This window comes from Syngnathus floridae, chromosome 4 (assembly GCF_059516105.1).
Source record: "Syngnathus floridae isolate MCC-2025c chromosome 4, RoL_Sflo_1.0, whole genome shotgun sequence".
In the NCBI taxonomy this organism is placed as follows: domain Eukaryota; kingdom Metazoa; phylum Chordata; class Actinopteri; order Syngnathiformes; family Syngnathidae; genus Syngnathus; species Syngnathus floridae.
Genome location: NC_142416.1, coordinates 3,296,030 through 3,311,463, shown reverse-complemented (window position 1 = coordinate 3,311,463; position 15,434 = coordinate 3,296,030). Strand labels below are relative to the sequence as shown.

Below are 15,434 nucleotides of genomic sequence, written 5' to 3'. Positions count from 1 at the left end.
CGGCCTCCATGGGGCGCTCTAGCAGGAAGCAAGGGCGAGACAGACGAAGAAGAGATAATGCGCCGAAGAAGACGTGCTAGTTTGTGTTTACAACATTTTGCGCATCAAGCAGAACGCGATCAAGACGGACATTACTGAAAGGAAGCTTTTATACACAAACCGTCATTATGAGGGACAAAAGAAATGCATATGATGCCGCTTTCAAGCTAAAGGCAGTTGATGTTGATGACATTGTGTTGCGGCACCCTTTTCTTTATTTCGTGGTCCCGTCTACTCTGGAGCTATACGTGTCGCACGCTAGTTTAATGTAATTTAGTGCTTCGTGCATGAATAAGATTAGCATGAACAGAACCTCATCACACTCGAAGAAATGCATAAAAGCGACGACGAAAGAGAGACTGAGAAAGTGTGAGGCGAAGGATATCTAACGCTATTCCAGTTGGACACTGAGCAGGAAGACTTCGATGGTTTCAGTACACTGGAGGAAGATGAAGACGGCTCTTGTTTTTACTTTTACTGATTTGTTTTTTTAACCAGCCTGGTTAATGCTGTGCTACCGTGTTGCTGCTGTGTTACCGCCGCGTCTCAGTGACTTTTACCGGTATGTTTTATTTAATCAAACCCTATTCGTGCTGTGTTACTTCCGTGTTGCTGCGGTATTACTGCCGCGTCAGAGGCAGTGTTTGGAAAGAAATGTTAAGGTATGTTATTAAAACTTTAAAAAAGCTTTCTGTGTCCAGTCTTTCTTTGTTAATAACTCGCGTGCACACTTCCGTGTTGCTGCGGTACTACTGCTGCGTCACAGGCAATGTTTAGAAAGACATGCAAAAGTATGTTATTAAAACTTTAAAAATACTTTCTGTGTACTGTCTTTCTTTGTAAAAAACTCGTGTGTACGTGCGGCTTATGTAAGAAAAAAACTAAAATATCCACGGATTTTAGCTGGTGCGGCTTATAGTCCGGTGCGGCTTATAGTCCGTAAATTACGGTACTCTAGGACTTGATGAAACACAGTGGACCAACACCAGCAGCTGACATGGCTCCCCAAACCATCGCTGACTGTGGGAACTTCACACTGGATTTCAAGCAACTTGAATTTTGCTCCTCTCCAGCCTTTCTCCAGACTCTGGTGCCTTGACTTCCAAATGAAATTCAAAACTTGCTTTCGTCTGAAAAGAGGACTTTGGACCACTCTGCAACTGCCCAGTGCTTCTTTTCCATAGCCCAAGTCAGACGCTTCTTCCGTTGTCTTGAGTTCAGAAGTGGTTTGACCATGGGAATACGGCTATTGTAGGCCATTTCCCGGACATGACTGTGAACAGTGGCGTTTGATACCTGGACTCCAGCTTCAGTCCGCTGTCTTTGAAGCTCCCCCAAATTCTGGAAGCCACTCTTCTTCACAGTGCTGTTAAGGCTGCGGTCATCTCTCTTGGTTGTGTAGCGTTTCCTGACACATTTCGCCCTTCCAACGGACTTTTTGTGGATGTGTTTTGAAACTGCACTCTGTGAGCAGCTTGCTCTTTGAGAAATTTCTTTCTGTGTCTTGCCCTCCTGATGGAGGGAGTCAACGATGGTCCTCTGGACAGCAGTCAGATCAGCAGTCTTTCACATACTTGTGATTTAGTTTACTGAACCTAGCTTTCAAGGCTCAGGAAACCCTTGCAGGTGTTTGGAGTTAGACGATTCAAGTGATTAGTTGAATACCCTGCTAGTATACTTTTTCATGATATTTTAACATTTTGAGATAGTATTTGAGTTTTCTTAAGCTGTATGCCATAATAAGCAATATTCAAATAATAAAAGGCTTACAATATTTCAGTTGATTTGTAATGAATCCAGATTGTATGACATTTTTGGTTTTTTAATTGAATTACAGAAAATAAAGAACTTCATCACAATATTCTAATTTTCTGAGACGGTCCTGTATATATATGACTTGCGGTGAGGTTCATGGCTGGGGAGGCACTGACGTCACCTCCCGGTAAAATTTGTCCGACACCTAACCGTGTCACTAAAAAGGATGGGGAACGCTGCTCTAGAGTAGCTTATTCATTATTTAATTTGAACTATTTCAATTAAAATCCCATATCAGCAGTCTTCACACATAAAAACACTCAATGAAGCACATGAAATCTAAAATTTGATTTCAATCGTCCGTACAATTCCGTTTGAAAAGACATGCTCCCAAGTCCCGTTTTCCGAATCAAACCTTTTGACTCCGGAGTTGGTCTTACTTTACTGATGACCTCCTGCTTTGACCGAAAATCCATAGTTGAAAATCGTTTGAGTATGCATATGTAATCCTCCATTGTAAAACGAAATGTTAAAAAAAAAAAAGAAAGAAAGAAACGGACGACTGCTCCTCAGTTATTCAATGTCAATTTGAACTGGAAAGCACTTATTCTACAGGTGGGCACATAAAGCATCCCAGGATCACTTGCACTTCCTGCCATAAGGTTGGAGAACTTTTTTTTGTTTTCTCCGTTGGGTCTCTTTTCAAAGCCGTTTTGTTCTAAAAAAACACGACGTTATAGACAGATGGCAAAAAACACTAGATATTATATACATCAGCTTAACTACGGAAATTAGTTAATATAGCCACAGTGTTTGAACACTTAAACAGCGACATAGAGACAGACAGCAGCTCAGTCTAACTGCATAGCCTGTCAGCATAGGCAGACGTGTGATTACGCAATCCTCAGAGTAGGCAAGGCAGGAAGTTGCCTCCTCCCAGTGATTCATCTTCGGTTTTAACATAACTATAAAAATTCATTGATTTTGGTTCAAAATGATACAGAACTACTGAAATTAAAAGGAAAATGACTTTATAATAAAAACAATTTAATTTGTTTTTTCCGCTTTCCATGATGGCAGGGGAGGCACTGACTGCATGTCCCTGATGTGTGTGTGTGTGTGTATATATATGTATATATAGTCAAACCTCGGTTTTCGAACGTCCCAGTTCTCGAACAAATCGGAATTCAAATGAAAAATTCTAGATTTATTTGCTTCGGTTGTCAAATAAAATTAGGAGGTCGAACGTCGCGAGATGAGCCGGGCCGGATGCCAACTGATTCTGCTCGTTATTGTATTTTCGTTACTTTGAGGATTGTATTGACCCCAATCATGCCTCCAAAGAAAGCAAGTGGGCGCAGTAAAACCATCCTAAAACACAAAGACGCTCATAAAGCAATGTGACAGTGAGCGCCCGGCGCGCTGCGGTTGCGCAATCGGACCAAATTAAGCTCCCTGCGCACTGAGGTCCACTTAAATTGTGGAAAGTACTTTAAAAATATTTTCTAAATTTCAGCGATGGCTCTGTCACAATAATGCGACCAGCACGGTGCAGTTGCGCGGTCGGCGGGGCACTACGGTTGCGCGTTCGGTAGTGCGCTCCAGTTGCGAGATCGGACAAAAATGCGCAAATGAAAAAATGCTTAAAAAAGGCGTTATTTTAGTCTCGGAACGGATTAAGTTTTTTTTCCATTATTTGTAATGGGAAAAATAGATTCGGAATTCGACGGATTCACTTCTCGAACCACCTTCTGGAACGGATTGTGGTTGAAAACCGATGTTTGACTGTATATATACTATATATACACCGTATTTTCCGGACTATAAGTCGCCCCGGAGTATAAGTCGCACCAACCATAAAATGCCCCAAAAAGTGAAAAAAAAACATACATATATAAGTCGCTCCGGAGTATAAGTTGCATTTTGGGGGGCAATTTATTCGACAAAATCCCACACCAAAAACAGATGAATGAGCAACAACAGGCTAAATGATAGGTATGCTAACGTGACAAACACAAACAAAGAGCTGAGAACGGGCCTGACGTAACATATAGAATGATTAAGGACAACTAATGCATGAATAACATGTTTATAAAACCATCAGTGTCACTCCAATTCATTAAATCCATCGCTCGTTCGATACGATAGCAACAGGCTAAACGATAGGTATGCTAACGTGACAAACACAAACGAGGAGCTGAGAACGGGCCTGACGTAACATATAGAGTGATTTAGGACAACTATTACATAAATAACATGTTTATAAAACCATTGGTGTCACTCCAATTCATTAAATCCATCGATCGTTCGATACGATAGCAACAGGTTAAATGATAGGTATGCTAATGTGACAAACACAAACAAAGAGCTGAGAATGGGCCTCACGTAACATAGTTATCAAAGAAAATGATTACATGAATAACGTTTATAAAATCATCGGTGTCACTCCAATTCATTAAATCCATCGATCGTTCTTTGTCAAAAATGGGTGCACACGGCTGAGGGCACTTGCACTTCAAAATATTCCACAGGCTCATATAACGATAGATAAACTATATTTCAAATAACTATAATATGAGCAATAATATTATCAAACCATCCGTGCACTTTAAATCCATTAAATCCATGGATCAAATTCCTCATCCTTTGTCAACATCGCCGCGCGTGCGCCCTGACATTGGCCTCGTCTTTATTCCACAGATCGAGTATATAACTATATTGTAGCGTTAACAAAGTACAAGGATAGACGTGGGTTTGGTAAACGGCTCTTTATTAAACAAAACAAACTTCCAAGCATGTGGCGGCGTGGACTTCCAGACACGAGAGCTCCATGGCATAGGACCGGGCGTGCGTAATGGCCATGTCCGAGCCCCATGCACCGTTGGCGGACAGCCACTCGGCCGAGCGCCGGCCCCCGACTCATTAGAGTGGGACCGGGCGTGCGTAAAAGCCATAACAGTTTTTCAAACCTTCTATGTCACTCCAAATCCTTAATTCCTTCAAACTGTTTGTCCTCCGTGTCACTTAGAAATGATCACCGCTAATGATCCCGGGAGTCCTTACGTGGGTACGTTTGTCCTTTATGTAAACAACCGCCGTGCCGCGCCGTGCCACTGACGTCACTTGAAATAGTAATTCCTTGGTACGTCACGGTTCTCCAAACTTTCTTTCTGCTGCTTGATTACTGTTTTCAGCTGGATATTTTACAACTTGAAGTTTGTAACCTGCAAAATATGAAGTTCTTTTTGGTGCCATTTTTCTTAAACCCACCCAGTTGATGAGTCACGGCCAATGGTGAAATTTAGAGCGCCCTCATCCAGTTTTGTCTGAAAATATAATTTTTTTCACATGTAGTTTTTTGTTGTTTATTTGGTTGTTTTATCAAAGTCAAAGTCTGCTCTATTGTCGATTTTTTTTTTTTTTTCCATATACCAAGACACACAAAGAGATTGAAATTATTATTATCCCTCGGTGAGATAGTACACATATGCATACAAGCAACACAAAAAAAACCCAAGAAGGCACAAACAATGAATAAATAAGAGTGTTGAATAAATGATAAATAAACAAATAATAATAAATAATGATAATAAATATAAGAGGGGGAAAAATGGAGCAAGTGTACATACAGTAGACAGTGAACTTGGATATGGTGCTTTAATGTGTTAATTGCTTTATTTGATGTTTTCTCTATTTTTTATGTTTTGAATATGTTCAAGATAAAGCTATAAAAGCATGTGAAGTGATCAACTATACTAAAAATAACATGGGAAGTGGTCAACTATACTTGTAAGAAATGTCTTAATGATCAAGTAAAAATTTGTGAAAACAAACATATATAAGTCGCTCCTGAGTATAAGTCGCCCCCCAAACTATGAAAAAATCCGCGACTTATAGTCCGGAAATTACGGTGTGTGTGTGTGTGTATATATATATATATATATATATATATATATATATATATATATGTGGATATCAATAGTCACATCTTAACATGTTTACCTTTCTAATTTAGACATAATGTCATTTTTCTAATTTCTTTTACCTTTTTTCATGCATTCCTAGCAGCGCAAATGTTCTTCTCTGCTGGATGCCCGCATGGCGAAGATATTACGACAGCAGAGACACTGTCTTGATGGCGATGACTCCAGCGATGATGATGAGGATGAAGGTTTGTGTCTTCACCAAGTGAACAAGTCTTGTCTGCTTCAGTAGCTGTAACACGTTAGGTTGACAATCGCATTTAGGTAGAGCTGGGGTGTCAAACTCATTTATTTTGCGGGCCGCATTGTAGTCATAGTTTCTATCGGCCATTGTGATTGTCAACCCAAATAAATGTATGATTATATCATATTATATACAGTATAAGGTTCAAAACAAACTGACAAATAACTCGTTTTCAAATCAGACTAGTAAAAACTGGTCAAATATAAAAAAAAAAATATATAAAGATATTTGCAATTCTAGTAATGACACGAATTTGATGCACAATTTATCTTCGCGGGCCACATAAAATGATGTGGCGGGCCGTATCTGGCCCCCAGGCCTTGAGTTTGAAACCTATGAGGTAGGGGGACAAATACCGTATTTTCTGACCACAGGGCGCACCGTACTAAAAGGCGCAGTCCCAGTTATGTGTGCCATTACTGTATTTAACACACACATAGGGCGCACTGCATCATAGGGCGCATGCATGCCACGATTTACGGTAAACAAAAACAAAACATCACGGGAGCAAGAAAGTGAGTTTGGTTGTACTTTATTCTACTATTTAACCATGTACTCTACTGTACTCACATTATTGTTGCTCGATATTCACACACAAATCCGTCCATGTCATCTTCTGGATCAAAATTAAACAATTGGGAAAGTTTGCCATCCCTCGTCATTGTCTTGTCGTCACGTTGCTCTTCGGCAATGATCCCGGCTTTTCAGGAAGCTTGAATTGTGACTCGTAAGCATGTCTCTATCTATGCAGAAGTACGTATTTCTCTACGTGTCACGTCCAGTCCTCTGATTGTGCCTCATAAGCAAACGTAAACATAAGCAAACGTAAACATAAGTAAACGTAAACGTGAGCAAACAGGTGCCTGTATATCATGTCTGTGTGTGGCAGAAGCCAATGGCGGTGGAGGTACGTACTCCTCTACGTGTTACATCCAGTCGTCTGATTAGTTTACCGCCGCAATCGACGTAAAACGTAATGTCCTCTGATTGTACTAAACGAAAACTAGTTAGAGCAAATGTTATATTTAGGCAACTTCTGGTTTCATTTAGGGTACTTCTTGTTGGAATAAGGTCACTTCCGATTTATTTGGGGCACTTCCGGTTTAATTTTGGTCACTTCCGCTTTAGCTGAGGTCACTTCCGGTTAATTTGGGGTCACTTCCGGTTTATTTGGGTCACTTGCGGTTTGATTTGGGGTCACTACCGGTTTACTTGAGGTCACTTCCGGTTTATTTGGGTCACTTCCGGTTTGATTTGGGGCACTTCCGATTCATTCTGGGTTCATTGGAGGCACTTCAGGGTCAATTTTGGAGAATTTGGTTGAATTTCAAATTTGAAAGTTTGGAATTTTTGGTAAGTGGGATGTTGTGGAATAAGGTAGGCAAAAGATGAACAGTTGAAAGTTGGAATGGGTTGAATCGGTTGAAAAATGTAGAAATTAAGGTAGAAAAACAACATTTTGGAGAATTTTGTCGAATTTCAAATTTGAAAATTTGGAATTACAATTGAAAGTTGGAATGGGTTGAATCGGTCGAAAATGCAGAAATTAGAGTAGTAAAATGAAATTTTGGAGAATTTGGTCGAATTTCAAATTTGAAAATTTGGAATTACAATTGAAATTTGGAATGGGTGAATCGGTTGAAAAATGTAGAAATTAGTAGAAAAACGAAATTTTGGAGAATTTGGTCAAATTTCAAAATGAAAAATTTGGAAATACAATTGAAAGTTAGAATGGGTTGAATCGGTTGAAAAATGTAGAAATTAAGGTAGAAAAATGAAATTTTGGAGAATTTGGTCGAATTTCAAATTTGAAAATTTGGAATTACAATTGAAAGTTGGAATGGGTTGAATCCGTTAAAAATGCAGAAATTAGAGTAGTTAAACGAAATTTTGAAGAATTTGGTCGAATTTCAAATTTGAAAATGTGGAATTACAATTGAAAGTTGGAATGGGTTGGATCGGTTGAAAAATGTAGAAATTAGAGTAGAAAAACAAAATTTTGGAGAATTTGGTCGAATTTCAAATTTGAAAATTTGGAATTACAATTTAATGTTGGAATGGGTTGAATCGGTTGAAAAATGTAGAAATTAGAGTTGAAAAACGAAATTTGGGAAAATTTGGTCGAATTTCAAATTTGAATGTTTAGAATTTTTGGCAAGTGGGAAGTTGTGGAATAGGTAGGCAAAAGATGAAAGTTGAAAGTTGGAATGGGTTGAATCGGTAGAGAAATGTAGAAATTACAGTAGAAAAACGAAATTTTGGAGAATTTGGTTGAATTTCAAATTTGAAATTTTCGGTAAGTGGGAAGTTGTGGAATGGGTAGGCAAGAGATGAACAATTGAAAGTTAGAAGCCTTCGCCTTCACACAATAATAATAATAAAGGACAGGAATAACAATAGTGTGAAGGTCTTCACCTTCACACTAATAAAGGACAGGAATAACAATAGTGTGAAGGTCCTCACCTTCACATTAATAAAGTGAATGGTGTAGAATAACATAGGCCATCGCCTTCACACAATAACAATAATAATAAAGTGAATGGTGTAGAATAACATATGTGTGAAGGCCATCGCCTTCACGCAATAATAATCATAATAAAGTGAATGGTGTAGAATAACATGTGTGTGAAGGCCATCGCCTTCACACAATGAGAGTCAGTATGGCTTCACACTAATAAAGGACAGGAATAACAATAGTGGGAAGGTCTTCACCTTCACACTAATAAAGGACAGGAATAACAATAGTGTGAAGACCTTCACACTAATAATAATAAAGGACAGGAATAACATTAGTGTGAAGGTCTTCACCTTCACACTAATAATAAAGGACAGGAATAACAATAGTGTGAAGTTCTTCACCTTCACACTAATAATAAAGGACAGGAATAACAATAGTGTGAAAGTCTTTACCTTCACACTAATAATAATAATAAAGTGAATGGTGTCGAATACATATGTGTGAAGGCCATCGCCTTCACACAATAATAATAAAGTGAATGGTGTAGAATAACATATGTGTGAAGGCCATCGCCTTCACGCAATAATAATAATAATAAAGTGAATGGTGTAGAATAACATATGTGTGAAGGCCGTCGCCTTCACACAATGAGAGTCAGTATGGCTTCGAGCAACAAGGTCAACCTCAGTGGCCATTATCGATGCTATACTGGAGATTGCAAACAGCTTGGAAGAAGACATGCCGCGGGGTTATTTATTGACTTCAAAAAAAGCATTTGATACACTGAATCATCCTATATTATTTAAGAAATTATACAGCTATGGCATAAAGTGAGTGGATTTGAATTGGATCCAAAGCTACTTAACTAGAAGACAAAAGTATTTGAAGATGGGGGAATTTATTTCAGGATATTTGGACATAGTTTGTCGGGTCTCACAGGGATCCGTATTAGGGCCAAAGTTGTTGAAGCTATATTTAAATGACATTTTAAATGTCCAAATTTCCAAACTTTTTATATTTGCAGATTACACTAAAATTGTCTATTCCAATGACAATTATAGTAAACTGTGAATGTTGAATCATTGTAAATCAAATAATTGAAAACAATTACTTTATGTAATACCGTATTGGACTGATGCAAATATGTTACAAATTATGTGTTACAAGAAATCAAGAACCAACTGCTACTGTGCTACAGTTTTGTTGAATCGGGTGTGGGAGTACATAAGCATGTCTTCTTCCTACTCGTTTTTGATCTGAAATGCTATTTTATTCACATTCATATTTAGGTTTTTTTTTCTTTTGTGCCCGAAATAAAAATATTCAATTAATCAACAGACATAATTTCCTTTTGTTACGTTCTACCATAAATAAAACACTGACTCACCACAGGAATAAAGCTGTAAGATTTCCTCCTCACTCAAAAAGTGTGCTTTTTTACTGTCTTTGAGCTGTGCCATGTAGGTTTAATTCTGCTTGTGTATTTCCAGCTGTGTTTGTAATTCCAATAAAGTTTATCCTGTCTGTGAAATAAGGGTATTTCTCACCTTTTTTGCAAAGCAAAGGCTTTGTTAAATGGTGTTATATTATCTTTACTTTTCCAAACTTTTACATTTTACTTTTCCAAGTTAAAAAAACCCCAACTCTTCCATTTGTGTCTGCAGCTACACCGAGAAAAAAGTTAAGGATACCGCCAGAAGGATGCCACTCCTCCGGGAGGGGATTGCGTACCAATAGGAGAGGACTGTTCAAAGGAGGAGCAACCCACAGAGGAAGCAGGGATGCCCCTGTCAATTCTAGTACTTTTTCCATCCTCAAGATCAAGGCTGGGAGGAGGAAAGGGATGAGATTTAGGGGTGGTTCAAGGATGCAGCAAAGAGGTGGTTCTAGTGAGGAATCTGATGGCGATGAAGAGGAAGGTGATGACAGTGGACAGGGAGACCAAGATCAGCGTCCTCATAGGTGTAAGCGATCCAGAATTGATAATGAGGAAGATGAGGACAGTGAGAAACAGGAATTTTACCCAGAGGATGAGGACATGGGTCTAGAAGAAGAAGAAGAAGGACCCTGGGATTCTGACCCAGAACCACCAGTGCTCCTGATGTCTGATCTGAATGATGACATACTTTGTGGCTCCTACCTGACTGTGACTCTACAATGCCCGGACATTACCAATAAAAAATCTGGTAGGTACATAAACCACAATATAATATTTTTTCTCTAAAGTAAGGAAGTACTAGTTCATCAAACATACAGGTGTATTCCAGTAAATTAGAATATTTTGGGAATCTCTATTTATTTCAGTAACTATTTTAGAAAAGTGCCAACACTGGTTGGCCATCTTAGAGACTGCTTTGATGCGCTGTAATATGTAGTCTGATATAAAGTGGGTGAGTTCACTCACGTAACTTGCTCAATTTGTGATGCATTTACAAACAGACTGGCTCATGATAAATCTTATTAGACGTGTTTATGATTCAGGCTGAATGTTTAAATCACAGATTTTTATTTTGAAAAATGTAGAATAGTTGTCCTTCACACATTCTTCATATTCTTCATTATTATTATTATTATTATTATTATTATTGCGCGAAGGTCTTCAACATTAGTAATAAAAACTAATAACAAAATATATATTTTTATATATTATTTTTCACACATTTATGTTCTTTATTATTATTATTATAGTGATCCCTCCTTTTTTGTAGGAGATGCATTCCAGAACCCCCTGCAAAATGAAAATCCATATAGTAGAAATGACATGTATTATTTAGAAAAACAACATAATTGGAATTTCCAACAGGTGCTCTTTCTTGTTGGCCGCTAGAGGGCATGCGTATATTAATTAGAAATGTTTTTTCCTTGCCAAGCAATGTAACGTGTACACCTTCAGAATTACCACATAACATCATCCACAGCGAAACCAAAGTGAGTCACGGTTGAGCATGAATCTCAGTGTGGTCCAGTACATAATATTACCGTATTTTTCGGACTAAAAGTCGCTCCGGAATATATGTCGCATTAGCCATAAAATGCACAATAAAGTGAAAAAAAAACATGTATAAGTCGCATTTTGGGGAAATGTATTCGACAAAATCCAACACCAAGAACAGACATGAACGAGCAACAACAGGCTAAACGATACGGTATGCTAACGTGACACAAACGAAGAGCTGAGAACGGGCCTGACGTAACATTGACAGTTATCCAAATAACTATAACATAAATAACACCTTTATCAAACCATCTGTGTCACTCTAAATCATTAAATCCATCAATCGTCCTTTATGCCAACAATACCGGGTGCGCGCCGCTGAAGGCGGTTGCACTTCAAATTATTCCACAGGCCCATATAACTATATATAAATTATATATCAAATAACTATCATATAAGCAATATCATTATCAAACCATCAGTGTCACTCCAAATCATTAAATCCATCCATCGTCCTTTATGTCAACTGGGTGCGCGCTGCTGACGGTGGATGCACTTCAAAATATTCCAAAGGCCCATATAACGATATATAAATTATATAGCAAATAACTATTATATAATCAATAATATTATCAAACCATCTGTGTCATTCCAATTCATTAAATCCATCGATCGTCCTTTATGTCAACGGCCGGGTGCGCGCCACTGACGGCGGTTGCAGTTCAAAATATTCCACAGGCCCATATAATTATAAACAACAATTTTATCAAACAATCTGTCACTCCAAGTCATTAAATCCCGTGATCGAATACTTTGTCCTTTATGTAAAACACGGTATGCGCCACGCCGCAGTTGCAGTTCAGATTACAGTAATCCCTTGCTACATAGCGGTTTGTTTATTGCGGTTTCGCTAAATCGCGGATTTTTGAATTTCAAAAATTTGTGAAAAATTCACATATAAGTTGCTCCTGATTATAAGTGGCCCCCCCACCCAAACTATGAAAAAAAACGCAACTTCTAGTCCAAAAAATACGGTAAATCTTTTTAAACCCTCCCCAATACTTTTATGCAACATAAAGCTTTCCCATTCCCACACAGTTCCGTGCATCACTTCACTGGTTCTTTTATAACAAACAAATTATTTTAGGTGCATTACCTGACATGTTTCGGCGGGTTCTTCCGCCTTCATCGTGAACGGATTGTAGTCGAAAACCAAGGTTTGACTGTATTTTTGCTATTCTTGTTAAAATCACACTTACATGTGAACTGGGAATGACAATAATAACACATAGTGAAAGCCAAATTGAGGAACTGGCTATTTGAGAAGTGTGTGTCAAACTGGTACCCCTTTGCCTTAATCAGTACCCAGGAAGTAGCTCTCAGTTTAAGAAAGGTTGGTGACCCCTGATGTAAACTATACATCATCAGTCAAATGAAGAAAAATAAAATAAAAAGTAAAAACAGGGTGAAAGACATTTAAATTATGAATTTGTTTAAATACTAGGTACAAATATAATACAAGCTACTGCACAAAATGGGAAGAGTTTGCTTGTCTGAAAAGGAGTGGGAAGAAGTAAGACTTAGGGTGTTTTCACACTTGGTCCCTTTCAGCCCTCGAAACGAACTCAGATCGATGACTCAGCATTTTTTGTGCATATGTGAACACGCCAACCGTACTCAGACCCCTTTAAAACGAACCGTACTGAGACCACCTCAGGAGGTGGTCTCAGTACGGTTCGCTAAAAAGTCAACGGTACGGTTCACCTAATCTGTGAATTGTGAACACAAAGCACACTGGGTTCATTTCGCCTTTTTGCACTGTATTGTAACCTCCTTGGCTTGCCGTAGATTTGTCACGTGACTGCAGGCGCAAAAACAAAACTGTAGAGAACAGAGAATCCAAAGTATGGCAGGAGCAAGTCGTGGTCGTGACCGTGGTTCTAATAGTAAACGTAGAGAAGCATGTGCCGTTCAAAGTTCTGCCACGGCACCTGGACGCGGCATAGTTTGGGGAGAAGACGAAACGGAATGTCTTTTGGAAATCTATCTACGATCCACCGTAATGCGAAAGTATTTCAAGAATTTTCTGAGAGAATGAAAGCAGACGGTTTTGATAGAACTTCTATACAATGCAGAATAAAAGTGAAAAAAACTAAAGTATTTAGCTACTCGAGATAAAATGCGAAGAAGTAGGGAGTTAGGGGATATCAAAAACTAACCAGAATGCAGTGCAGTGGGAGTGTCAGAACTCTAGAGGACCTAGTGTGAACAGAAAGAGGACTGAGGCCCCATCAAGGCTGAACTGAACCAGAAAGAGAACTCGGTCCTCTTTGAAATACACTCACAATGTGAACATAGAAAGAACTGAGTTTGTTTCCTCTTGGTCCACTTTTTGGTCCACTTAAAGCCTGACTTTGGTTCTTTTAAAAGGGTCCAGGTGTGAAAACACCCTTATTTAATCCAACCCCTATCCAATTTAAGACAAAAACAATGATCATTTTAGTGGGTCCCCCTTCCCATGGGCTCACCACCTGTGGGAGGGGCCAAAGGGGTCGGGTACAGTGTAAGCTGGGCGGCGGCCAAAGGCAGGGACCTTGGCGGTCTGATCCCCGGCTGCAGAAGCTGGCTCTTGGGACATGGAATGTCACCTCTCTGGCTGGAAAGGAGCCCGAGCTGGTGTGCGAGGCAGAAAAGTTCAGACTAGACATAGTGGGACTTGCCGGAGCTCTGCCGGAGGTGGGAGTTGAAGGACTTCCTGACAGGGGATTCTGCCAGACGTTCCCAGCAGACCCTCACAGTACATTTGGGTCTGCCAGGTCAGACCGGCATCTTCCCCCACCATCGGCGCCAACCCACCACCAGGTAGTGATCAGTTGACAGCTCCGCCCCTCTCTTCACCTGAGTGTCCAAAACATGCGGCCACTAATCTGATGACACGACTACAAAGTCCATCGTCGAACTGCGACCTTGGGTGTCCTGGTGCCAGGTGCACACATGGACACCCTTATGTTTGAACATGGTGTTCATTATTGACAATCCGTGTCGAGCAAAGAAGTTCAACAACAGAACACCGCTCAGGTTCCGATCGGGGCGTCCGTTCCTCCCAATCACGCCCTTCCAGGTCTCACTGTCATGCCCACGTGAGCATTGAAGTCACCCAGTAGAACAATGGAGTCCCCAGAAGGAGCGCTCTCCAGCACTTCGTCTAAGGACCCCAAAAAGGGTGGGTACTCTTAGCTGCTGTTCGGTGCATAGGCACAAACAACAGTCAGGACCCGTCCCTCCACCCGAAGGCGGAGGGAGGCTACCCTCTCGTTCATCGGGGTTAACCCCAATGTGCAGGCGCCCAGCCTGTTTGACGCCTCTCACCGTGGGCAACTCCAGAGTGGAAGAGAGTCCAGCCCTTCTCGAGAGGGCTTGTACCAGAACCCAAACTGTGTGTGGAAGCAAGTCCGACTATGTCTAGTCGGAACTGGGGGTCAATGGATCAGCGTTCTTGTCGCGCCCCGTCAGTACCCGGGCTTGCCCAGGGAAGCAAATGATCCCACCAGCAAACTAAATTCCAAGAGACGACGCCTGAGAGCCAAGTCAAAGAATCCTGGTCACAGTCCCAAAGCCGACAGCAAACAGCCTCAAGAGCACCTCGCGGTGGGACCTGCCCGTCAAATACTACAACTAAATGTCGAAGGCCTTTCTGCAGTCACGCGAAGCCTTATTAAAGTCCTTGCCTTCCAACACTCAATTGACGTTATCTGCCTCCAAGAGACTCACATTGGCACAGAGGAAGCAGGCCGCTTCACCATGAAAGGCTTTGACCTCCTGTGCTACACCCCACATGCCAATGGACGGGCCACCTATGTGCGCTCTGACATAGTTGAAGCAAACCACTTGACAACACATTTCTCTGACACCATAACTATCGGTGGTTTCAATATTGTCAATGGAGACAAGGGTGGACTTTGATCTAGAAGGGTATGAACTAAACTTCATTAATAGAGCTGATAAAAGGGGAGGGGGGCA

At 40.2% G+C, this 15,434-nt stretch overlaps 1 protein-coding gene across 5 annotated transcripts in view; it reads left to right on the top strand.

Moving 5' to 3' along the window:
• The window catches only part of LOC148398589 (lysine-specific demethylase 2A-like), a 170,199-nt gene that overhangs the window by 121,765 nt on the left and 33,000 nt on the right, over positions 1 to 15,434 (top strand). For 3 of the 5 annotated variants that reach the window (XM_088372320.1, XM_088372316.1, XM_088372318.1), the window contains 2 exons: positions 5,860 to 5,965; positions 10,144 to 10,665. In XM_088372320.1, coding sequence (XP_088228446.1) covers positions 5,860 to 5,965; positions 10,144 to 10,665 — 628 coding nt within the window. The remainder of the gene's footprint in view (positions 1 to 5,859; positions 5,966 to 10,143; positions 10,666 to 15,434) is intronic. The other 2 variants (XM_088372317.1, XM_088372319.1) reach the window with 1 other exon arrangement.